The sequence below is a fragment of the Podarcis tiliguerta genome (assembly GCF_965153285.1).
Source record: "Podarcis tiliguerta genome assembly, chromosome: 5".
NCBI lineage: Eukaryota > Metazoa > Chordata > Lepidosauria > Squamata > Lacertidae > Podarcis > Podarcis tiliguerta.
The window spans coordinates 80,058,283-80,081,790 of NC_139538.1; the positions used below are offsets into that span (position 1 = coordinate 80,058,283).

Here is a 23,508-nt window from a genome sequence, read left to right on the forward strand (position 1 = left end):
ATGACTTGCATGTACAGTGGTACCTCGGGTTATATACGCTTTAGGTTACAGACACCGCTAACCCAGAAATAGTACTTCGGGTTAAGAACTTTGCTTCAGGATGAGAACAGAAATCGTGCTACAGCGGCACAGCGGCAGCAGGAGGCCCCATTAGCTAAAGTGGTGCTTCAGGTTAAGAACAGACCTCCAGAACGAATTAAGTACGTAACCAGAGGTACCACTGTACTGTCAATTGTACCACTGTGACCTATAAAATCTAACAAAAACAGCATACAAGGTCAGAATTTCACATTGAGTTTTGATCCAACAAGCCAATTCTCTGGCTGTATGTTTCTAGGCTAGTGTAACCGTCTTATGCATAAAGCCTAATTCCCCACTCAAGCTACAAGACCTTCCAATCTGATTAACCGCCAGGGCAACATTAAGAGATACTTTTCTTTCTTTATTTTTTTTAACCTACAGATCTGAATTATGCTACATTTATCAAGTAAATTCTAGGAGCCCATCATTTGAGTTTTCACAGAATTTATTTGACCGGAATGCAACACAACAGTACAATCTCCATATATTTTCTGCCAGGATAATTTAATTTCTGTAAGGAAAGGGAAAAGAATGTCAGTCAATATCGTGCACTAAATATACGTTCGTTCTATAAGGCTAAGGAATTCTCCCCCCACCAACTGTAAGTAAATAAATTTTGACAAGCATGTCTAAAAGGGATTTTTCAATTGTGTGGCAATTTCAATCCAGCCAGTTGCCCCAACTGTTCAGAAGACTCTGCAGATAATGTGGGGTGCATTTTAACTTTGACTGCTCTGCCCACCTCTTTCCCCAACCCTTGAAGATGGGAGGAGTTAGGCTGTGCTGAGGAGCCAGATCACTCCCCACAATACCCTTCAAGGAAGAACTACTCTCCCTGCTGCAGATATTTATGATAGTTACTGTGACATGCACCTAAAGGAGGTTTTTAAAGAACCCCAATGAAGGAAGTTAACCATCAGTTATCAGACAGCCTTCAGGAGGAATGAACTTCTGAAGAGACTAGCAATAAGCAGGTCCCTCAGCAATGAAGGATGGATGTACTTTTACCTGTTAAAATCCACTGCTGGCTCACTGTAAGAAAGCGAGAACAAGATGTCAGTACATCTTTAATCACATCATTTTCATTTACAAGACAAGACAACCCCTTTAGGCTATGTACCATTGTTTTTACACTACTGGATGGCACCTATTTCCATACCTTACATGTATACAGAATTAATTTTAGTTGTAGCCTTGAGCTAACTAAAGAATCAGGCCCAGAATCTTATTAGCAGGCTTCCTGTTTCAGTTGTGTCAAGACCCAAGTTTGCAGCAGAAACAGTACAGCGATGAAACACAAAGGATTAGGTGAGAAAAAGTCAAGTTGCAGGACGATTTTGAAGGTGAGAGAAAATAGCCACAGGTAGCTTAGGAGCTGGCTGCTTGTCAAGTGAATAGCTTAAGAAGCAGTTTGCCACGGTTAAGGGTAAGTTGTTCGCAACTTAAGGGGGATTATTGCAAACTAGACAAAAGGCAAACAATTCCTTGCCTCCCACTACTAAAAAAAAAGCTTCTCACAAAAAACCAGGACACTTACTAGATAAACACACATCAATGTTCAAGCCTAAGTGGTATGATAAGGTCTACTATACAAGGATTCAAATGCTTTGTGTGCATTTGCAATTATATTTAGAATATGCAATTGCTAATATGCAGCAGTGAGCCACACTATGTGACCTATGTAACAGCATCAGGCCATATTGCTCTCTAAAGTGGTACCTCTGGATGCAAACGGGATCCGTTCCAGAGCCCCGTTCGCATCCTGAGTAGAACGTAACACGCGTCTGCGCGTGTCGCCACTTCCGCGCATGCGAGTGACGTCATTTTGAGCGTCTGCGCTCCATTACTTCCGGGTCGCCACGGAGCGTAACTTGAAAATGCTCGACCTGAAGCACATTTAACCCGAGGTATGACTGTACTCCATAGCTCAGCAGCCACTAGAATACAGGAAAGTATAGATAAACTGAGGGGTTTGTGGTCCTGATCCCCACTCAGATTTCAACCTTTACAGGCACATCAGCAGTGTCGTTAAGTTTCACTTTAAGTTATACATGAATGGAACAGTTCCAAGGAAGACTTTACAATCTATGAGATAGGGAAAGTGCCTTGTGAAGGTATTGTGATGCCTAAACCTATGTCATTTGTTCTCATATGGTTGTAAGCCAATATTGAAGCAGGCAGGCTCACGATGTAGCATCACAGAAAAGGAAAAACAAGGATGCTGGTGTGAAGAGCTCCAGAAGCAGATGCAGTCTTGCACCTGAAGCAGTGTGGGGGACACCTGGAGAATAGGACTGGTCTGTGCTTGTGGTGAAGCAGGAGGTACATTTAACTATTTGAAAGTCTCAGATAAAAGTTAAAGCCTAGAACAATATGAATTTTTATAGTGTATGAATTGCCAGTTGCATTAAAAAAGAAAAGAGGACTAAATCCTCACCATTCAACAGAAGGGAACAGGATTTCGAGTGTTTTAGTTATCAACTTGTTCAGCTATAAGCAGTTCTCACATGTAAATTCAACCCACAATGTAGTGTTTTTATAAGCAGAATATTTGCCTTGGTGTATGGCAGCCTGAAGCATGAAACTTCATCAAACTTTCAAGAAGGTTGTTGCACACTAAGTGAGAACATGCAACATACATTTTAGACATCTAGGGCCACACTTGTTCTCAATACGGGGGATGCTACTCAATTTATAAATGTTGTATATTAACTACAGCACATTTAAGCTTACAAACCTGCCTGATACTACAGCAAAGTATTTCCTACTGGAAATTAAAATCTATAGAGGCAGGAAAACTTTGTTCCAAAGCAAAAACACACAAACAAAGCAAGGGAGCATTAGGAAGTCAAGCAAGTGATGCATAATACACGCAATCACATCCATGCTTATTCTCGGTACCTGCTAGGCACTTCATTTCTGATCAACAAGAATCCCAAGAAAGTAGGAAAAAAGGTGAAAGTAAAGGATTACTAATCAAAAGATTGAATTTACAGTAAGTCAGTCATTTAATGAAAAGTTTGAACTCAAGGCTATTTAAAATCCAAATTTTAACCATGCTTATGTTAAAAATGCCTACTGGGTTTAAGTCTGATTTCTGCACTGTTATATGTTAAGCAAAACTTGTATTCAACTTGAATGTTCCACGTTTCAACTCCATTAAATGCCAGGAAGTGTTTTTCTATTTACCTGTACCCACTTTACTGAGGGACATTTCAAGTCTCATTTAGTTGCCATTAGTATGTGCTAATTTGGAGGGTAAGGCAGGACAGGATGGGGTCAGGCAAGTTCTACTTTAGCTACGCAAGAGGGAAAGGGTGGGAAAAAGACACTCCAAAACACTCCATCGTCAGATGAAGACTTTGGAGACTAGGTACTGTTACCTGTTTACTTTGTTATCTACTAAGTAATAAGAGATGCACAAAAGCTAAACTACTTGAGAAGCTAAGAACTACGCAGCATCTCAGCGTTACCTTCTGCAATCCAGAAGTAAAAGTTGAAATTTGAAAGAAAAGGAAAAGGTTATTTTTGTCATGAAACATCCAATATAGTTTCAACAATGACTGCGCTTATGAGCACCGATGGGTTGAACTTACCTTCTTGCCAGCTCCAACATTTGCTTTAGCTGTTCCTCTGACTTTCTTCATCCTGTTCTTACGTTCTTTACGCTGTTTCCTTGAAGTCTTTTTCTTTTCATACAAACCATGCTAGTAAAAGGAAAGCAAAGTAAATCACTCAAAGTACACACTGGCATTTAACCTTGGACAGTCATAGCATTGGAAAGGATCTCAAAAGACATCCAGTCCAATCCTGCTGCCAATGCAGGAAATCCACTACAGTGGTACCTCAGGTTACAAACTTAATTCATTCCGGAAGTCTATTCTTAACCTGAAGCGTGCATTCCCTAAACAGGCCTCCCATGGCCCCGGAAGCGGATTGTGTTCATATCCCGGGGAAAAGTTCGCAACCCAGGACACCTACTTCTGGGTTTGCGGAGTTCGTAACCCAAACCGTTCATAAGCAGGACAGTTCGTAACCCGAGGTACCACTGTACAACATCCCTGGTAGGTGGACATTCAGTCTCTACTTTAAAATGTAACAAAGCAGAGCCCACCAGCTTCCAAGGCAGTTGACTCCAATACTGAACAGCTTGTAAAATGCTTTTTCTTCTTGAATCCAATACAGTCATACCTTGGTTTTTGAACAGCTTAGTTCTCAAACATTTTGGCTCCCAAACGCCACAAACCCAGAAGTGACTGTTCCAGATTGTGAACTATTTTTGGAAGCCAAACATCCGATGGGGCTTCCGCAGCTTCCTTCAGCCATTCAGAAGCTGCGCTTTGGTTTCCAAACATTTTGGAAATTGAACAGACTTCCAGAATGGATTCTGTTCAACTTCCAAGGTACGACTGTAATTCAAGTTGTGGCCTCTGAAGCGACATAAGGCAAATTCACTCTCATTTATTTGACAACCCTTCAAAAGTTGAAGATGGCTCTCAATGTTATGTTCTAAACTCTAATCCAGGCTCAACACACCCAGATCATTTGAACCTTTCCTCACAAGACTTGGTACCCAGGCCTCTCATGATGTATGTAGGCACACTAAAAAGTGGTGACGTTGGCAATTTCAGTAGAAAAAGAAGAAGAGGAGGAGGAGAAGGAGGAGGAGTTTGGATTTGATATCCCGCTTTATAACTACCCGAAGGATTGTCAAAGTGGCTAACATTCTCCTTTCCCTTCCTCCCCCACAACAAACACTCTGTGAGGTGAGTGGGGCTGAGACTTCAAAGAAGTGTAACTAGCCCAAGGTCACCCAGCAGCTACATGTGGAGGAGCGGAGACACAAACCTGGTTCACCAGATTACGAGTCTACTGCTCTTAACCACTATACCACACTGGCTCCTAGCAGACTGTAATGGCAATCATTTTTAGGAACAGGAAGTTGTTACAAGTTAACCATGGGAGAATCGTGGAATTGTACACAGTTGGAAGGGATTACAAGTGTCTTCTAGTCCAATCCCCTGCAATGCATGAATCTTTTGCCCAATGTAGGGCTCAAACCCACAGCCCTGAGATTAAGAGTCTGATGCTCAACCAACTTAGCTATCCCAACTGAGCACAGCATCTGCTTTGCATGCAAAAGGTTCACTGCAATGAGGGGACGGACAAGATACACAGATATAAATAAAATACTGATGTAATTAATATCAACCTTCTTAATACCACTAAGTACAAGAATAGTTTAAGATACCATTTTAAAATCAAAAATTCAACAGGAAGAGTGCAATTTTAACAGAACAAACGCTTCAAAAGGTCCCAGAAAGAGAAAAACCATTTGGCACGACCACCCCAATCTATCCAAACAAGGTAAACAACCGAAGAAGCCTACCCTGGCTAGTCTGTGCTTTGGTTCATTTTTCTTTGCATAGTCGAGGGAATCGTAGATCATGCCAAAGCCTGTTGTCTTCCCACCTCCAAAATGAGTCCTGAAGCCAAAGACGAAAATGACATCTGGGGTTGTCTTGTACATTTTGGCCAACTTTTCGCGGATTTCAGTTTTGGGAACAGTGGCCTTTCCAGGATGAAGAACATCTATCACCTATAAATAGAGAATTGGCAAAACATTAAACACTTTTAATGTATTGGGGGGGGGGGAGAGACCTATGAATGCAAAGAACTTCACAAAAGTTACTATTCGTGAGCTACTTTACTTTGTTACACACATGTAGGCCTTAAACATCCTCTAAGGAAATCCAACTGTCCCCCAGCACTGATGTTATTCAGGTGGCAATAAAAAAACCTATTTATATTTACATACTTTTTGCACATAGTGCAGATGGCAGTCCTGCAAAAATCTACTGGGTAGGTTTCACCTAATGTCATGGGAAGCACTTTAAAAGGGCATCTTTAATAGCGCTTCCCTCCCCTCCAAATTGGTTCCAAGGAGTTGGGAGACGCCCCAAGTAGCATGTGCGGCAAAATGTTCTCTCTGGCAAACCAATGTGCTGGCACAGAGGAAACATCTAAAATAGCAAAACGAATGAATTCCACCAGCTGATTGTGTTATACAGTGGTACCTCGGGTTAAGAACTTAATTCGTTCTGGAGGTCTGTTCTTAACCTGAAACTGTTCTTAACCTGAAGCACCACTTTAGCTAATGGGGCCTCCTGCTGCTGCTGCCACACGATTTCTGTTCTCATCCTGAAGCAAAGTTCTTAACCCAAGGTACTATTTCTGGGTTAGTGGAGTCTGTAACCTGAAGCGTATGTAACCCGAGGTACCACTGTACTGGTTTTCTTTATATGCAATGCACTTTAAGGACTTTTCTGTCATTTAAGCTTCAGTATCACAAGAAGTGTAAACCACAAGGCAAAACATGCACGACAGAGTACAAGTTGCTCCTAGCACAGCGGTAGCAATGCCCTGTGTGGGACATATATATTAGGATGCAATATAAACTTTTGAACATGGGAATGAAAAGCAGTACGGAAACATTTGTTAGGGGAAAATTCAGGTTCCACTGCCACATTCTGGAATATAGCTAGTAATTTCTTTAGCTTCTAGTCTTCCTGTACGAAGCATTCTTAAGTTCAGAGTCTATTACAGCTAACTTCAGTTGGAAGGCGGGATCACTGGTGTTCAAATATATATTAACTTATGAACTAGAAAGTTAACAATACATTCAACATATAAATGAATAAAAGATTGATAAATCTGGGTAGCTCTTGTTTACCCTCACATAAAAACACTGACAAACTGGCTGGGCCATTCCAGCTTTTCAATGCACTCCTTGCTATGCCAAAAAATAACATTAACAGTGGTGGGAGCATGGCAATTTATCAGATATTTTAGTAATCTAAACTAAGTAATCTAAAGTAAACTAAGTAATCTAAAGAAAACTTCTCGATAACTATTCAAGAAACTTTGCTTATAACTGCAACTCAGGATATTAACACAGTAACAAAAACAGATCAACACACTGTAGCGTCCCAAAATATAATGCTATATTACTAATTAATCCAGGAAAATCATTGCAGTCACTAAATTTACCAACCTCAGCTTTAACACAGACATAGAACTTTATGTACGTGAAAATTAGGCTCTGATTATGAATGAACCAAATAAAAGTATTAACACATCTGCCTCACCATCTGCTTACGCTGAAGCAGCCTGTTGGTCATGAATTTCCTTGTTCGGATGGTGACCGTGTCGTTCTGCAACAAAAAAACAAAATTCCAAGACACCGTGTGTATTAATGTCTGCCAATGCAACGATTTGAAGCTACCTTAAAGTGCCAAATTTCAACTATTTTTCAAGGGAGGGGTATAAACTGCTACCTACCCCCACCCTGCCTCTGAAATTTAGGCAGCTATGAAATAAAACAATAAGATAAAATAGCGATTCATTGAACTAGCAGCCCTTCCATAAATCCGGCGCCCTCCAAGGGGTTGAGATTCCCAAATCTCACCAGCCTCGGCCAGCAAGGCAAGGGATGGTGGAAATTGGGGATACAGAAACAGCAGCAACACCTTGGGAGAAAGCTGATGCAGGAGAGGGCATTTTGATATAACACACACACGCTCCGCCATCCCCGTTTATTGGTAGACCAGGCCGCACACTAAGCCCGAAAGCAGAGCGGTGGAGTGGGGGGGGGGTGCGCCGTTCAGACCGCGAGCCGGACCCCTAAAACTCCCTCCCCCCGCCCAATAACCGGCCCAGCACAACCAGAAAGCCCCGCTGAAGGGAGAGCAGCCGCTCCGAAGGCCAGCGGGCAAAGGATGGCGCGGGGCTAATTCGGATTGAAGCCGCCTCTCCCAGGGAACTCGGGGGAGCCCGACGAGAACTCACCATCTTGGCGGCGTCTCCGGCAAAAGGAAGGAAGGAACTTTCAGCAGCCAATCATATAGCGGCGCTCGCGCGGAGGAAAAGAAGGCGGGCCTTCGCGTCCAAAGGGGAGGGCACAGAAAACGCGTCGACGGAAGTCGACGGGAGACCATAGAGACTTCCGAGTGTCGGTACGGATGCCTGAGTGGCCTGTTTACTAAGAAAAGAAAACTCGTTTCCAAATCGCTGACCTGCGTGTCGGCTTTTCTTTGTATCGTGAGGACAAACAACGTCGGCTTTAAACGCTTTAAGTTTGGCTGTCATAAGGCACCGCTCGCCTGCCAGCTAATCTTACAGCTTCACTGATAGATGACTTTTATATATTGAATTTCTATGCCGCCATTCGTCCGAGGAAACACAGGGCGGTTTACAGTAGAAAAACACAAAAATTGCAGCTTGCTGTAAGAATGGACAACTATTAAAGGATGACATGGATATTAAGCAAGATGTGGCAATAGGAAGAAGAGATGGACGTATGTTCGCAACGGGAGTGAGAAGCCTGATTTTAAGAAATTGCATTAAAGTCCTTTGGACGGATTTGTAATAATTTGGAAAACTAATAAGAAATATTATTAAAAAGGAAAAACACAAAAATACATACCATAAGAACAAACGAAAACACCTTCCCCCTACCCAACAATGCACACACTTTAAAAGGCCACAATAGATGGTTTAATCAGCAAAGGGCTAATTAATGAAAGGGTGGGGAAGCAAAAAAATATTTTGCAATACGAAAGTACCAAAATGCGCAACATAGTTGTGGTTGCAAACCGCCCTGCGCGTGTTGTGAGCCGTAGAAATTCAATAATAATAATAATAATAATAATAATAATAATAATAATAATAATAATAATAATAATAATAATAATAATAATAATAATAATGCAACTTTCTCCGGTCTGGGGCGGCTGGCAGGTGGGCCCCCCCGCGCGCTCACCTGCGCGCTCTCCTTCCCTTTCGTTACACCTCCGGACATTAGGTGGCGCTGCGACGCCGGGTGGATGCGGCTCCGAAAGCGGCGACCCTTCGCGGTCGGCGGCGACACGCACGACGCACGCGCCCGATGCCCGTCTGCCGGCTCCGGTGTGCAGCTCGCTCAGGGGAAGGAGGAGGAGGAGGCGCCGTTGGCTCCGCACGGCTCCGTTCTCTTTCCTTGCGCCGTCCCCGGGCGAGAGAGGGGAACCGCCGCCATGGTGAAGGAGCAGTTCCGCGAGACGGACGTGGCCAAGAAGATGTAAGCGGGACTCGGGGGGCGGCGAAGAACAAGCTAGCCAAGTTTGGGGGCGAGGAAAGTGGTCCGTCGAGTGGTGTGGAGGGGAATGGTCCAGCAGCACGGGACAGAGAGCCCCTTTTGGAAAGCAGAAGGGATTTTTTATTTTTTGAAAATGATTTTTATTTGATTTTACAAGCGCAGAGGTATAACAATGCCAAGTAAATATCCACATTTAGAGATTTCTCCGAATCTCCAGACTTCCCACCATCCCTTCCATGGGTCTTCTTGCCAGCATTTTCAGCTGCATATTATTTCATAATCCATATTTTGTATCTATCCATAATTGTCCACAGTGGTTGTTACATTACAAGTGTTATTCAAATCCTGCTATTGTTTTCATCTGCTTACAGTGGTCTCCTAAGTAAATTATAAAATTTCCCCATTCTTTCTTAAAGTTTTTGTCTTCTTTCTTTATCCTGGGATAAATCTATTTTTAGCTCAGCCAAAAAAAGAAAGAAAATGAAGTATTTTGGAAATCTAAATATAAGCAATTTTGTTTACATTAGATGGCTATATGTTCTGCTTGCATTTTCTTTTTTGCAAGCGTAGCTTGCCCTGGGACTTTATTAGGGTGGGGGAATAAAGTAAAATAATACAAAAAAGTAATTTTCTGTAGTATTTAAACATGCCTTCCTCTTGTAGCCAGCATTTCCCCACGGTTGTAGGATTCTGTGGTTCTATATCATGCATGTTGACTTGGCAGCAAGTCCCATAAAGTGGTACCTCGGGTTACATACGCTTCAGGTTACAGACTCCACTAACCCAGAAATAGTGCTTCAGGTTAAGAACTTTGCTTCAGGATGAGAACAGAAATCGTGCTCCAGTGGCACGGCAGCAGGAGGAGGCCCCATTAGCTAAAGTGGTGCTTCAGGTTAAGAACAGTTTCAGGTTAAGTACGGACTTCCGGAACGAATTAAGTACTTAACCTGAGGTGCCACTGTATACGTTTGCGGGAGGTTTGCATCCTTATACACAGAGTTTCTTCAGCCTGTGCCCTCAAGAAAGTACTTCTTTACACAGCACATAGTTTAAACGATGGAACCTGCTCCCACAGGATGACCGCCAACCTAGATGGCTTTAAAAGAGGATTAGACAAATTTGTGGAGGGCTGTCGATAGCTGCTAACCATGGTGGCTATGCTCTGTCTCCACAGATGGAGTCAGCAATGCTTCTGAATACAATTAAGTTCATAACTAGAGGTACCACTGCACCAACCAGTTGCTGGAAGTCACAGGAAGGGAGAGGGCTCTTGGGCTCGAATCTTGCCTGCTGGTTTTCCACAGGCATTTGATCGGCCACTGTGAGAACAGGATGCTGGACAAGATGGGCCCTTGGCCTGATCCAGCAGGCTCGTCTTATGTTGGATAAAATGTAAAATACTAAAACAAAAGAGAAAGCAGCAGGAAATCTCAGGTGGTTGCTGGTCTCTTCTGTTGAAATCAGCAGGCTGTTTTTATGTTCTTAAGTGAGTAGGCATCAGGGACTTCATGCTTTCTATCACCTGTGGCTGTGCTTCTAGAGGTTTCAGCATCGCTAGCCACCCAACAACATTTCTGAATATTATCTAATGGCAACTAGTCACTGAAATAGAAGCTTCTGAGGCATAATCGTTTCTGATGCAATATATTCTTTAAAAATCTACTTTTCCACAGTGTAATGTAGAGTGAGCGCTCCACCTCTTGCTTCTTGCCTCACTTCACATTCTGACAGATAGACTATAGAAGGGAAGAGGATAAGATCCAGCTATTAAACTCAAGAGTCCTTGCTGTCTGTGTACATGAGCGCTTGTTTATGGTGTCGGGGTATGTGCAATACTCAGGAAAATATGTGTTTTTAATTCACTTTTTGGCTTAGTCTTGAGCTAGCCAAATAAGGCTTCGTGTCTTATGTGAATCGTACATTTAAGGGAGACTCTGGACCAATATTGGAGATTACAGTGGGTGGTCTGTTGGGGCCAGGCTACTCATGGCTTTATATGCTAAAGTCAGAATTGTCCTTAGAAGGCTGCAAGATATAAATACAGAAGTCTGGTGTGCTGGATTCTTGGTATTGCTTACTTGTCAGAGGCAAGTCACATTCTATATAAGCAGAGACTTCAAAATAGTCAACCAGAGTATCTCCATTTTGTGATATATCTGGTGCTGTTTTCTGTTCTAGAAGCCACATCTGCTTTGGGATGAAGTCTCCAGAAGAGATGCGACAGCAGGCTCACATCCAGGTGGTTAGTAAAAACCTATACAGTCAAGACAACAATCATTCACCTCTGCAGTATGGTGTACTGGACCATCGAATGGTAAGACCTTTTGTTGTTCAATCATATCCCACAATGCATCAGAAGTAGTGTAAAGTATCTCTAGTTAGAAAGGATCTGGGTTGCAGGACTTTGAAAAACTCAACCTGTGGAACTGCTGTCAGGCAGAGGAGATAGGCAAGAGATGGGTGACTTGACAATATAAAACAGCTTTGGGTGCTTACATTCCAAAAGCGTTTCTTTACGCACCCATTACTTTCAGATCATATCAGTCTTTTCTAGTGTGCAAAATGTATGTTGATGAAAAACTTACTTGAGGTCTAGAATTGTAGGCTAAAACAAAGCTTGATTTCTGTAGTCTAGTTTTCTTTTACTGAAAAGAAGAGCACTTGATATGCACGCTTATTTGTGGCTAGATAATTGTGTATGGATGCATGTGTGTGTGGACTTGCGAGAACTAAGATCCTTGTGAGTTCTAAGATTACAAAGGAGTAATAAAGCCATATACTGCTTGTGACACATAATTAGTAGTGGGGTGTCTTAATTCATCAGAGAGCAGCTTGACAATATCTTATCTATTTAATTTGATTTATTAAATTTCTATACTGCCCTTCATCTGAGAACCACAGTGCAGTTTACAATATAAAAACCCAAAAAATACATAACGTAGTAGCAAACAAAAATAATGCACACAGAGAAAGTGTGTGTGTGTGTGTGTTTAAAAGATTGTTTAATTAGTCAAAGTCCTGGGAGAAGAGGAATATTAAAGATATAGAGGAACCTAAAGATATGTAGAGAAGGTGCCACTGTTAATTGTTCTATTCATTTCTACTCCCAAGGGTACAAGTGAGAAGGATCGTCCATGTGAAACTTGTGGAAAGAATCTGGCGGAGTGTTTGGGTCATTATGGCTACATTGACCTGGAGTTGCCTTGTTTCCATGTGGGGTACTTCAAAGCCGTGATAGGCATTTTGCAGGTAAAGTTGCATTTCATGTCAAGGACTGGAGATGACAGAGATTGAGGGGCACTTGACATGCTGTTCCAGTTGTGGGCCATTGCCTGTGATGATGTCCTCTGACAGGAGACCAGGGTTCAAATTCCCACTCAGCCATGAAGATCACTGGGTGACTTTGGGTCAGTCATTCTCTCTCAGCCTCTCCTACCTCTCAAGGTTGTTGTCAGGGTAAAATGGAGAGGAAGAGAACTCTGTATGCTGCCTTGAGCTTACTGGAGGAACGGTGGACTAGAAATTAATTACAGTACTGTGCTTACCTGATGTTCAATATATAAAGTTTCTGAGTAGTTATTATTAATGAAGTGCTCAGTAGAATAGACTCCCTTCTCCCAAAAGCATTCATATAGATATTTGGACTTTTGCCATTTCCTTAGATTTACTGCATAGCATAGCTTTGAAGAAGAATACATGACAGGAAGCTCAACTCATTCAGCCTTCCACAGTGTCCCTGTATGTGCATATAAATTTATGGAGTGTCCAAAGGTGTATTGGTTGACGGCAAATTGTGGTTTTTGCTTCTGCTCTAGATGATTTGTAAGACCTGTTGCCGTATCATGCTGACCTTCGAAGAACAGAAACAGTTTTTGGATTATCTGAAGAGACCTGGCTTGACCTACCTCCAGAAACGGGGTTTGAAAAAAAAGATCTCTGAAAAGTGCAGAAAAAAGAACACCTGCCCGTATTGTGGGGCTTTTAATGGTGAGTGCATTAATCTGCCCTTTGGTCCTTAAGCAACTTGAGTCTGGAACCGCTTAAGAACTTGAGAGCCTTACGGATCAGACAGGGGACCACCTGGTCTAGCATCCTGTTTTCACAGTGGCCAGCTGGATGCCTATGTGAAGCTTGCAAGCAGGGATCCAAGTGCAAGAGCTCTCTCTGCTCTGCGGTTTCCAGCAGCTGATATTCAGAAGGGTTCAGAAATACTTCACAGACAGATAGGCGGTATAAGACTGCCTCATATTATCACAGGTATTTGATTATAAGGTAAAGGTAAAGGGACCCCTGACCGTTAGGTCCAGTCGTATCCGACTCTGGGGTTGCGGCGCTCATCTTGCTTTTTTGGCCGAGGGAGCCGGTGTACACTTTCTGGGTCATGTGGCCAGCATGAGTAAGCCGCTTCTGGCAAACCAGAGCAGAAACGCCGTTTATCTTCCCGCTGGAGCGGTACCTACTTATCTACTTGCACTTTGACGTGCTTTCGAACTGCTAGGTGGGCAGGAGCTGGGACAAAGCAACGGGAGCTCACCCCGTCGCAGGGATTCAAACCGCTGACCTTCTGATCAGCAAGTCCTAGGCTCTGTGGTTTAACCCACAGTGCCAACCGCGTCCCTATTTGATTATAGATAGTGTCTTATTTTTGTTGTTGTTGAGATTTTCTATGTGCTGGTCACTCTCAGCTTTTAAAATTGTTGCTTGACTTTAAGAGTCACTGCAATTTCTTGGTTGCTGTTTTATAGCCGAGATTATGTAATGCCTGAAAAAAACCAATTTGAACCAAACATTCTTAGTCTTAGTGACTAAACCACAATACAGTAACCTTATTCTACTGAAGGTTTTGGTCGGTGTGTCTCCTGTGCTCCTCATTTTTTCCTCTTTTTTTCTAATTCTGTTTGTAAAACATTGAGCATGACTCTGGAGTGCTGACCAATGTAAATTATTAAAATGCAAAAATGTGTGTGCAAATTTTCTGGATCTTCTTGTAGGTACTGTAAAGAAGTGTGGCTTACTGAAGATAATCCATGAGAAGTACAAGACGACGAAGAAGATAATGGACCCCATTGTGTCTAACTTCATACAGTCCTTTGACACCGCTATAGAACATAATAAAGAGATTGAATCCCTACTGGGGAAAGCCCAGGTAAATAATAAGAAATCTGTACAGTCTTGTATTGTTTCAGTTTTCTCTTCCTTTGGGAAGGGGGATTTCTCTTAAGTTGAAACAAACCAAGGATTTTTTATTATTATTATTTTTTGCAAAAGCATTTCTTGATGCTTAGTGCCTAGAGGATGGTAGCCTATCTTAGTCATGTTTTTGCTCTGCAGCAGGGTGGATTTGATTTAAATCAAATCAATTTCAACATTATATCATATGTATCCATTTTTGTTAACTGATGTGGTTAAACAATTTTTTTTAAAATTAGCACACATGAAAATCTTAAAACAAATCCTTATTTCCTGATGGATAGCCTTTGGACTATAATGTAACTTAAATAGAAAACTATATTTAGAATGATTTTTTTCTCGAAAAGCATTGTATATTAAAAATCCGATTTAAATTTAAAAAAATCCAGTTATTATTTTATAAATCATAGATTTCTATCCACCCTGCTCTGCAGTGTTCAGTAGCAGACAGCACAGCAGGGTTTTGGCTTTTATTCAACCTCCCTCCCACCTAGACACTGCTGCATACATATGGAGCATACATGCCAGCAGAGCCAGTCGGGTGCTTCTGCCACCCAATTTGCACCGTATTAACCTCACCACTTCCCTGCCCCTCTCCACCCTGTATGCAACTGTGATTCGGAGGGAGGGAGGTCAGGTAAGTGACGCAGCCTCCCTCTGCCATCCGCTACTCGTAGCATTTATAAAACCAGTGAAGTGCCTTCTCTTGTCTACCCAACCTACAGATGGTTCACAATAAAAGAAGTTGGAGAGATTGTAGCGTAGCAGCTGAGTGTGTGGCTTTCTTGCAAAACTCTAGATTAAAAGCATTTCCAATTTAGTATGCAATCTTACACTTACCTGGGAGTGAGTCCCGTTGAATTTAGGCTTACTTCTGACAGTTGCATTGTTGCTGGGGTTTTTTTTAGCAGCAAGCCTGTAAGAGCTTGACTGCGTGTGATCCTTGAGAATTTGGTTTGAGATGGTCAGAGTTGGGATTCTCAGGCTCTAGGAATCACTAGTCTAAGGAGGTCCCCTATCGTTTCTGTCATCAAACTCTAATAATGGTTATTTGCCATGTGTGAGAGATGATGAGTGGGTGGTGACGAAAAGCCAGACATTCTTATTTTCTTGTCGTGGAGGGAGGAAATGTAGCACAGGAGTCTGTGAAAGTACATGTGTTGTTGTACCAAAATCACTGAGTTATTGTGTGGGCTGAATCACTGTGAATCTTGGCTGCCGCTCGAAGAGCTGAATGTTCACTTTGCACAGTCTCCCAACTGCTGTAATCGTCTTGAATTTTGTCAAGGAAAGCTTTTAGCCTTGTGTGTCCCCTGGTAACAGCCTGCAGTTCCATTAGGTGCCCTGCCTCATACTCTTAAAACAATTGTGTCTGGGCAGCAAGTGTACTTGGCCTTCATAAGCAAATACGCAGTCTAGACTCTGGGTTCTGTGTGTGTATGAAGCCACATATACTTGAAGTGTGTGGATGCAGTAGTTCAGGGGTCAGCAAACTTTTTCAGCAGGGGGCCGGTCCACTGTCCCTCAGACCTTCTGGGGGGCCGGACTATATTTTGAAAAAAAAAATAATGAATGCATTCCTATGCCCCACAAATAACCCAGAGATGCATTTTAAATAAAAGCACACATTCTACTAATGTAAAAACACGCTGGTTCCTGGACCGTCCGTGGGCTGGATTTAGAAGGCAATTGGGCCGGATCCGGCCCCCGGGCCTTAGTTTGTCTACCCATGCAGTTGATAGCATGTTCTTTCAGCTGACTGGAATGTGCCCTTGGACTATGACAATGCTATTCCTTGCCTGGAAGGTTCATTTGCATGTGTGTAGAAACCTCTTATTTATGTGTGGCTAGCTTATAGCCTACTGTACAAAGTACAATACTTTATACCATTGTTCTACCCACTTTTTTTGTATAGGGGATGGCCCAATAACTTTAGGAAATAGGCAAAATTTGAGAAATGTCTGCTTAAGCCTTTTAAGCCTTTGTGTTCTAAAGAAAGTAAAGAACACATTTGTGATCCTTAAAACATGAAATGCTGGCACAACATTTCGCCCTTCCTTGTGGTTTTAAAGCTACTTGACAAATCAGTGGACAAGGCATTGCTTGAGTCTTAGCCAGAAACTGACTTTCCCGCCCTGCAATGATAAAAGTGTGATTGTAACCCTTTATGTTTTGTAGGAGAACTTGAATCCTTTAGTGGTTTTAAATATCCTAAAGAGAATTCCCGCAGAAGACATCCCTCTGCTTTTGATGAACCCTGAATCCGGCAAGCCTTCGGACTTGATCCTGACACGACTCTTGGTCCCCCCGCTCTGCATTAGGCCGTCCGTGGTGAGCGACTTAAAATCCGGCACCAACGAGGATGACTTAACGATGAAGCTGACAGAAATAATTTTCCTCAATGATGTGATCAAAAAAGTGAGTTGCCCTTTAATTTTATATTTGTGGTTAAAGTAGGTATGGATTGTGCTTCTTAACAGTGCTTTTTAGAATGCCCTCCTAAATACAGATGCTATTAGCTTTTGAATTTGTAGTAAAATGCATGGCTAGTGTCCATAGGAGACACCTTATTTTAGGCTGTCTTCAAACTCTGTGAGTGCCTGAGTTTCGTTGCATTCTTATTCTAAGCATATATACGTGAGGTTGGTCTGGGCCTGGGGTTGCCATAAAGTTCCTGACCTCGTAACTCCTTTCCTACCATGCAAATCTCCTATCCCTTCTGCTTATATCTATGGTGTAATGTTATGTCTGCATCAGCCATCCTTAATCAGCTTGTGGCTGCGGCAGGGATTGAATCAGGCTCTTCCAGAATCAGCAAATTCACAAAGATATTTTTTTTTACACAGGAGTAAAACATAGCTGAGACCAGGGACAAAGCCATTTCTCAGCCCCAGAGAATTCTCTTTCTGGGCAACCTTGAAGGGGTTAGGGTGCAATATGTTCCTAATCAAAGATCTTAACTGCAGCTATAATACATTTGGTCTGGTAAAAGTTCTTAGTTCTCGGATCTTGAGTTCACATCTGGAAGTCCATATTCGGAATTGCTCAGAAATGGTTACTACTCTGGTTATTTTTGTTTCCTTGTTTTGCAATAAAACTTTATGAAAGAAATTTGATTTGTGCTTCTCATAAGAACATCGTTACATTCTTGCAGAACTTGCCGAGTGTTCCCTAGAACTATGGAGTTGCTTTTGTTGAAATTTCCTTTCTTGAATTGGCTGTTTTGTTGTTGGGCAGCATAGAATATCAGGAGCCAAAACTCAGATGATAATGGAGGATTGGGATTTCCTGCAGCTGCAGTGCGCTCTGTACATCAATAGTGAACTCTCTGGCATTCCTCTCAACATGGCACCCAAGAAGTGGACACGAGGCTTTGTTCAAAGACTGAAGGGAAAGCAGGGTAGGTGTTTCAGCATAATCTCTGGCTCCTGCTGCTATCACATCTGAACATGTGAAACCCCCTTACGTCATGTCCATGTAGCCCCAGTATTGGCTAGTCTGACAGATGCTCTTTCTGGAGTCTGGTGGTGGAACCTTTTCCAAACGCTGTTCAGGATTACATTTATTTCTTGGATTTTTGTCTTGCTTCCCAAAGCAGTTTTTAGGGGGAAGTAATGAAAGCAAACACATCTGTGTGTTGAGCTCCATTACCAACTGCTGAAAGTGGGATATAGACTATCCCTCTGGGGTCATGTATTTCAAACGGTGCAGTCATATCGTAATGGTCAATATGGGCTTTGTAGCTTTTGTTTGTTGGACTTGCCAGGTAGACTCTGCAGCTGACTGTCAAGGCGCTTGGCAGCAGGCTACTAGTGTATTTGTGCACATTAACACTTGCTAGTGAGTTTTAACCCTTTTATTTCCTGATGCAATTGGTAAATCTAAATGAGCACAGTTGAGTTTGCTATATTTTGTTCTATAGAGGCTGCTGTGCATTATACCTAATGTCCTCCGTGGTTTTGCCCCCACCTTAATTTCACACCCTTCCTGCCTATCCCCTTAAATGTTCCAGCTCAATCCTTAAGTCATCCAAAAGTCTTCTACTTGCTAGCTTAGATAACTCCACCTTTGTTATCCGTTATACCTGTGTAAAACTCTCTTCTAAGAACATTTGCACAACAACACTTCTCTCTCTCTATCTCTCGTCCTTCAAACACCTTCTTAAAATTCACTTTCTCCATGAAGCCTTTGGTTTAACCCTCTTGCCATCATCACTTACCGAAACGGAGCTGAAATATATTCAACAGAATTGAATGTATATTCTCCTGCTTCCTTCGTCCCCAGCTACCCCATTGCTTATTCCTGGGTCACGTTTTCAGACTCTATCCTCCTTGCAGCAGGAACACATTGTTTTGTTTGTTAAACTGCATAAAGCACTCTGTACATTGATAACAACAAATAACAATAATAAAGAATAATGATTTCAGTTTGTTTTCTCTGTGGAAAATCAGAGTTGTTGTTTTTTTTCTTGACCGGCTTCAACTTGCTCTCTTTTCTCGCCTCCCTCCACTTCCTTTAAGGTCGGTTTAGAGGAAACTTGTCTGGAAAGCGAGTGGACTTCTCGGGCAGAACAGTGATCTCGCCTGACCCAAACCTGCGCATTGACGAAGTGGCTGTGCCTGTTCATGTTGCAAAAATACTAACATTTCCTGAGAAGGTAATTGGGAGAAAATGAAATCTTCTGTTGTGTGGTGCAGCCCCTTGCTGTAGTAGCTTCCAGAGAGTCTGCACATGGTTCTATCAAGATCAGATCTCAAGCTTTGTTTGAATAACCAAGTGGAATTAAACACCCTTTTGACTTAGGCTGTACTTGGGAAAAAGATGGATGTCAGACTTGCTCCTGGTATCAATCCTTGTAAAGGACAGGCCTATGTCCTGTTGACAGAAATTTAGCTGTATGTTGTCTGTTCCTTAAATTCAGAAGCTAATCTGGTATCTTCACAATAGCATTCCCCCCTGCTCCTTGCACTCTTGCCAAGCTGAAAGGTCATTTAGTATGTATATTTTTATAGATGACATCCAATAATCTTGAAAAGAGTTGTAGTATGTGCACAAGAATAGGGCTAGCCCAAACTTGGAACTTAGCAAGTCCTCTAGTGCTAAAATTCCAGAAGCTTCTCCTTCTGTTTTCAAAATGCCTTGAAGAGACCACCAAGCAGAAGAAGAGAACAGAGGCATCTTGTCAGTTGTGTGATGTAAAGGGATAGCCCAGGGTATTGAGGTATTACCCTGTTACAAAGGAGTGACAGGCATTTAAGCTAACAGCAATAAAATGCTATCTTGACTTAACTCTTGATCGTTTAATATGTTGTTGTTTGTGCTGCCTAGTATATAATACAGAGAAAATCACATAACTATGATTTACCCAGGGCAGCAAAAATTATTGGCAAAGCTCTGCACAAGAATTGTGTGAGTTTTTCGCCTTTAATTCGAGCATTCCTATTACAGGTGAATAAAGCTAACATCGACTTTATGAGGAAACTTGTTCGGAATGGTCCAGAGCTTCATCCTGGTGCCAACTTCATTCAGCAGAGGCACACACAGATGAAAAGGTGCGGCCTTGTATCTGAAATAGACTCATTTTACTTCAGTCACTTGATTTGAAAGTTTAGGGCTTGTTTTGAACATACTGAGAGGCTATCTGGATTTTTTCTTTCCCCTCTTTTCAGTTTCAATGATTCTTGCCTAAGATGCTAATCTTGTTTGTGTAAACATTCTAAATTTGTTCCTTATACAATTCACTAAGTACTTGCCTTGAAAAGCAGTGGCACATCTGGTGGGCAAAACTTAATTTTGATCCAGTTGCTGTGTGCGTGTGACCTTCAAAAATAGGTTGAGGGTAAGCTAAGTGCCCTGCTCTTCTCCCATGAACTGCTGATAATCATAATTACTAGGACTAGGGCCTGCAGCCTTTCAGTGGGTAGGTGAAGTGATTAAAAACACTGAACTAAAAAGGAGCAAAGGAACACACCCCAAGTTAACTGAGCAACATAGGTTCAAAAGTCAAGAGTTGTATAATGTGAGTCCTTATAAAACTGCATCCATCAAGTGCTGTCTTAAGAGATATTCCTTCTCACACAAGAGGGAATGCCCTTTCTGAGAGTGCACATGTATGGGTTGCAGTAGGCAGCACCTAAAAATGGATGCTTTCCCCTCTTCCAAAATCTTTATTCGTACATGTGTCTTAAGCGTTGTTTAATGATCATAACTTTTGTAAATTGTTGGTGTTTTCTGCATCCGTTTGCACAAGTAGATTCTCACCCTCCCTCTAACTTTAAAAAGTTACCTTCACTGTTGTAAAATGGTACGGAAAAGCTTTCAGCTGTGATTTCCTTTCTTATCACCGAAGAAGCTCAGCAGTCCTGTGGAAGAGCAGCTGTATAACTGGAAGACAATCATTTCCTCTAAGACTGATTATTTCTTACGATAGATTTCCTTTCTTTCTCTCTCCCCCTCCCTCCCCCCAGGTTTTTGAAATACGGAAACCGTGAGAAGATGGCTCAAGAACTGAAGTATGGGGACATTGTGGAGAGACACCTCATAGATGGCGATATAGTCCTGTTCAATCGACAACCCTCTTTGCACAAGCTCAGCATCATGGCTCATATAGTAAGCATAGCAACTTATTGCTGTGGTTCCCTGGGGCGTATTTATTTTTGTTACCATTCATCATCATAATTGGTCACCTAACACATAAATTATTTAGTTCTTAAGGCTTTTGTGCAAGAGTTATTCTTCTGCGAGAGAAAAGGAGCACGATCACTGATTTCTGCCTGCCAGGCTTCGGGCGTGATCTGTGTGATTTTTACATGATCCAAATAGTACATGTTGCCTGCTACCTTATCTAACTTGAGTAACTATTCCCCAGCTTCTGTAATTTCATCTGTGTGGTTTGGCTACCATTGCCCCAGATCCAAGCTAAGTAGAACATTATTCAAGTCAGATAAGGCAATGATCATGACTTGGCTGCTATTGAGAGATTCAGAGGGCAACAACATGAGAACAGGCCTTTTCTGTGGTGGCTCCCCACCTGGAATGCTCTCCCCAGAAAGGCTCACCTAGCGCCATCATTACATGTCTTTAGGCTCCAGGTGAAAACACTCATCTTACCCAGGCCTTTGGCCATTAAATAATCTATGGCCTGTTAGATTTGGGACGGGGGCTGTTATGATTATTTTACTATTATGTTGTGTATTATGTTCTTAATATTGCACACTGCCTTGAGATTTTGACTAAATAAAACAACCCTAGGATCTTCTCCATTTCGCAGGAGAAGAGTTGTCATTCACAGAGGAGTTCCTTCTGTGATCACACCTCTCTTTCTGGACCATGTTAGCCAGTTAAATCTAAAATTCAGGTTTCCTGATATGTGCCCGAGCAAAGCTGGCTCTGTGTATGCAGCAAAGTGGAATAGTAAAATCACCTTGGGTTTGCAAAGGAGCAGAGAGTACACTTTTAATGCTTCTCTGGTTCAGACACCCAAACCTGTCTGCATGTATAAAACTAGAGTATTGGTAGGAGTGGGGGATGTCTCTAGGCCAGTCTGTTTTACTTTTCTACTTGCAAGGAGCCCTTTACATAGGGGGGCATTCAAATATGTAATTCCCCACTTGCAGTCTGATGTGGTACAGTATATTCTACCACCTCATTCTGCTGCATGTGTACACCCACCATATACTTTAAATTATTAAGATAATGCATATAGTGGTTGTTTGCTAGACTTTCCCTATAACTGATACACGGAAGGGTGTGAGCCCAGATCTGTGCTGTAGGTACAAGCCCAGATATCCTACTGCCATCATGTTTTCTCCTGTCTAAGAGTTGGGTAAAGTTATGGCTCACAATGCCTACATCATTACATTATCTTAACCCTCCAGCAGTGCCAGGCAAAAATGAAATAAACTTGTCATTTGATGCAGCAAGTCCTCTCTTTTTTTTTGTAAAACTGAAATTATGTAAAGGCAAAAGCACAAATTTTCCAAGCGTTTTCCAAATACTGTTGATACGTTCTGAATTCCTTGTATGTTTTACACAGTATTTTTTTCTTCTGGATTTTTTCTTCTGATACGTTTTTTCCAGGCTAGAGTAAAACCACACCGGACTTTCAGATTTAATGAATGTGTCTGTACACCATACAATGCTGACTTTGATGGCGATGAGATGAATCTTCATCTTCCTCAAACCGAAGAAGCGAAAGCAGAAGCCCTTGTTCTGATGGGGGTAAGCAAAGTCCTATTACATACTACTGCCTGTTGAGATGGGGCAGGTTCACTCCCCGCTGCCTGATTTCTTTTACTAGTTGAAACCTTTTAAGAACTGCACAAAGTCTGCATTTTGCTAACTGCTTTCCTTCATGCTTCCACTTTGTGAGGAAGGGGAAAGAGTCGGAGATAAGTACAGAGGAAAGTTACCTAAAAGAAAACAGGGCAGAGAAACTGCTGAGGGCCAGATTTGGCCCCATTCCTTTTGTAGAACAATCTTGTCAGGATGGACAATAAAGGCAATGAAGCCCTATCAAACCCTTAACAGATTTATTGCATTAAGAAAATGCACTGGAATCTAACGTGTGTTATGTCGCAGGGAGGAGTAGAAAGATCTTGTAGTAGTATGATCATGTACATAATAAGAGTTTTTGAAATATTGTGCCATGTTTCCCTAGTTAATATATCTTCCTTCATCTAGACTAAAGCAAACTTGGTAACACCAAGAAATGGAGAGCCCCTTATTGCTGCAATTCAGGATTTCCTTACAGGTCTGTATTTGAAGTCAAATATGCGTTTACCTGTGTTATGAGACACTCATTTGTTTTCAAGACCTCTTAGATCTTCCTTGCTCATGCATGATAGAATAATAAAGGTACCCCTGCCCGTACGGGCCAGTCTTGACAGACTCTAGGGTTGTGCGCCCATCTCACTCAAAGAGGCCGAGGGCCAGCGCTGTCCGAAGACACTTCCAGGTCACGTGGCCAGCGTGACATCGCTGCTCTGGCGAGCCAGAGTCGCACACGGAAACGCCGTTTACCTTCCCGCTAGTAAGCGGTCCCTATTTATCTACTTGCACCCGGGAGTGCTTTCGAACTGCTAGGTTGGCAGGCGCTGGGA

At 42.2% G+C, this 23,508-nt stretch overlaps 2 protein-coding genes across 6 annotated transcripts in view; one reads left to right on the plus strand and one right to left on the minus strand.

Annotated features, from left to right (window-relative positions):
• Nucleotides 1–508: 508 nt before the first annotated feature.
• On the minus strand, nt 509–8,941 carry RPS24 (ribosomal protein S24). Of its 2 annotated transcripts, XM_083440661.1 has the most exons (8): nt 8,903–8,937; nt 7,930–8,122; nt 7,230–7,295; nt 5,471–5,680; nt 3,678–3,788; nt 2,983–3,000; nt 1,090–1,113; nt 509–592 (listed from the first exon to the last, which is right to left on the minus strand). In XM_083440661.1, exons 2-6 carry the CDS (start codon nt 7,930–7,932, stop codon nt 2,995–2,997), a joined length of 396 nt encoding a protein of 131 aa, XP_083296787.1. In that variant the 5' UTR covers nt 7,933–8,122; nt 8,903–8,937; the 3' UTR covers nt 509–592; nt 1,090–1,113; nt 2,983–2,994. The 2 variants fall into 2 exon arrangements, with proteins under 2 accessions (XP_083296787.1, XP_083296788.1); XM_083440662.1 differs by lacking the exon at nt 2,983–3,000 and having other exon boundaries at nt 8,903–8,941.
• Nucleotides 8,942–8,947: 6 nt separating this feature from the next.
• The window catches only part of POLR3A (RNA polymerase III subunit A), a 51,416-nt gene continuing 36,855 nt past the window's right edge, over nt 8,948–23,508 (plus strand). For 2 of the 4 annotated variants that reach the window (XM_083440294.1, XM_083440295.1), the window contains exons 1-12: nt 9,020–9,199; nt 11,396–11,531; nt 12,329–12,466; nt 13,033–13,204; nt 14,209–14,363; nt 16,586–16,825; nt 17,645–17,807; nt 18,928–19,064; nt 19,856–19,959; nt 20,875–21,016; nt 22,487–22,627; nt 23,090–23,159. In XM_083440294.1, the coding sequence (XP_083296420.1) occupies nt 9,156–9,199; nt 11,396–11,531; nt 12,329–12,466; nt 13,033–13,204; nt 14,209–14,363; nt 16,586–16,825; nt 17,645–17,807; nt 18,928–19,064; nt 19,856–19,959; nt 20,875–21,016; nt 22,487–22,627; nt 23,090–23,159 (1,642 nt within the window). In that variant the 5' untranslated portion in view covers nt 9,020–9,155. Of the gene's footprint in view, nt 9,200–11,395; nt 11,532–12,328; nt 12,467–13,032; nt 13,205–14,208; nt 14,364–16,585; nt 16,826–17,644; nt 17,808–18,927; nt 19,065–19,855; nt 19,960–20,874; nt 21,017–22,486; nt 22,628–23,089; nt 23,160–23,508 lie in introns of all 4 variants that reach the window. The other 2 variants (XM_083440293.1, XM_083440292.1) reach the window with 2 other exon arrangements.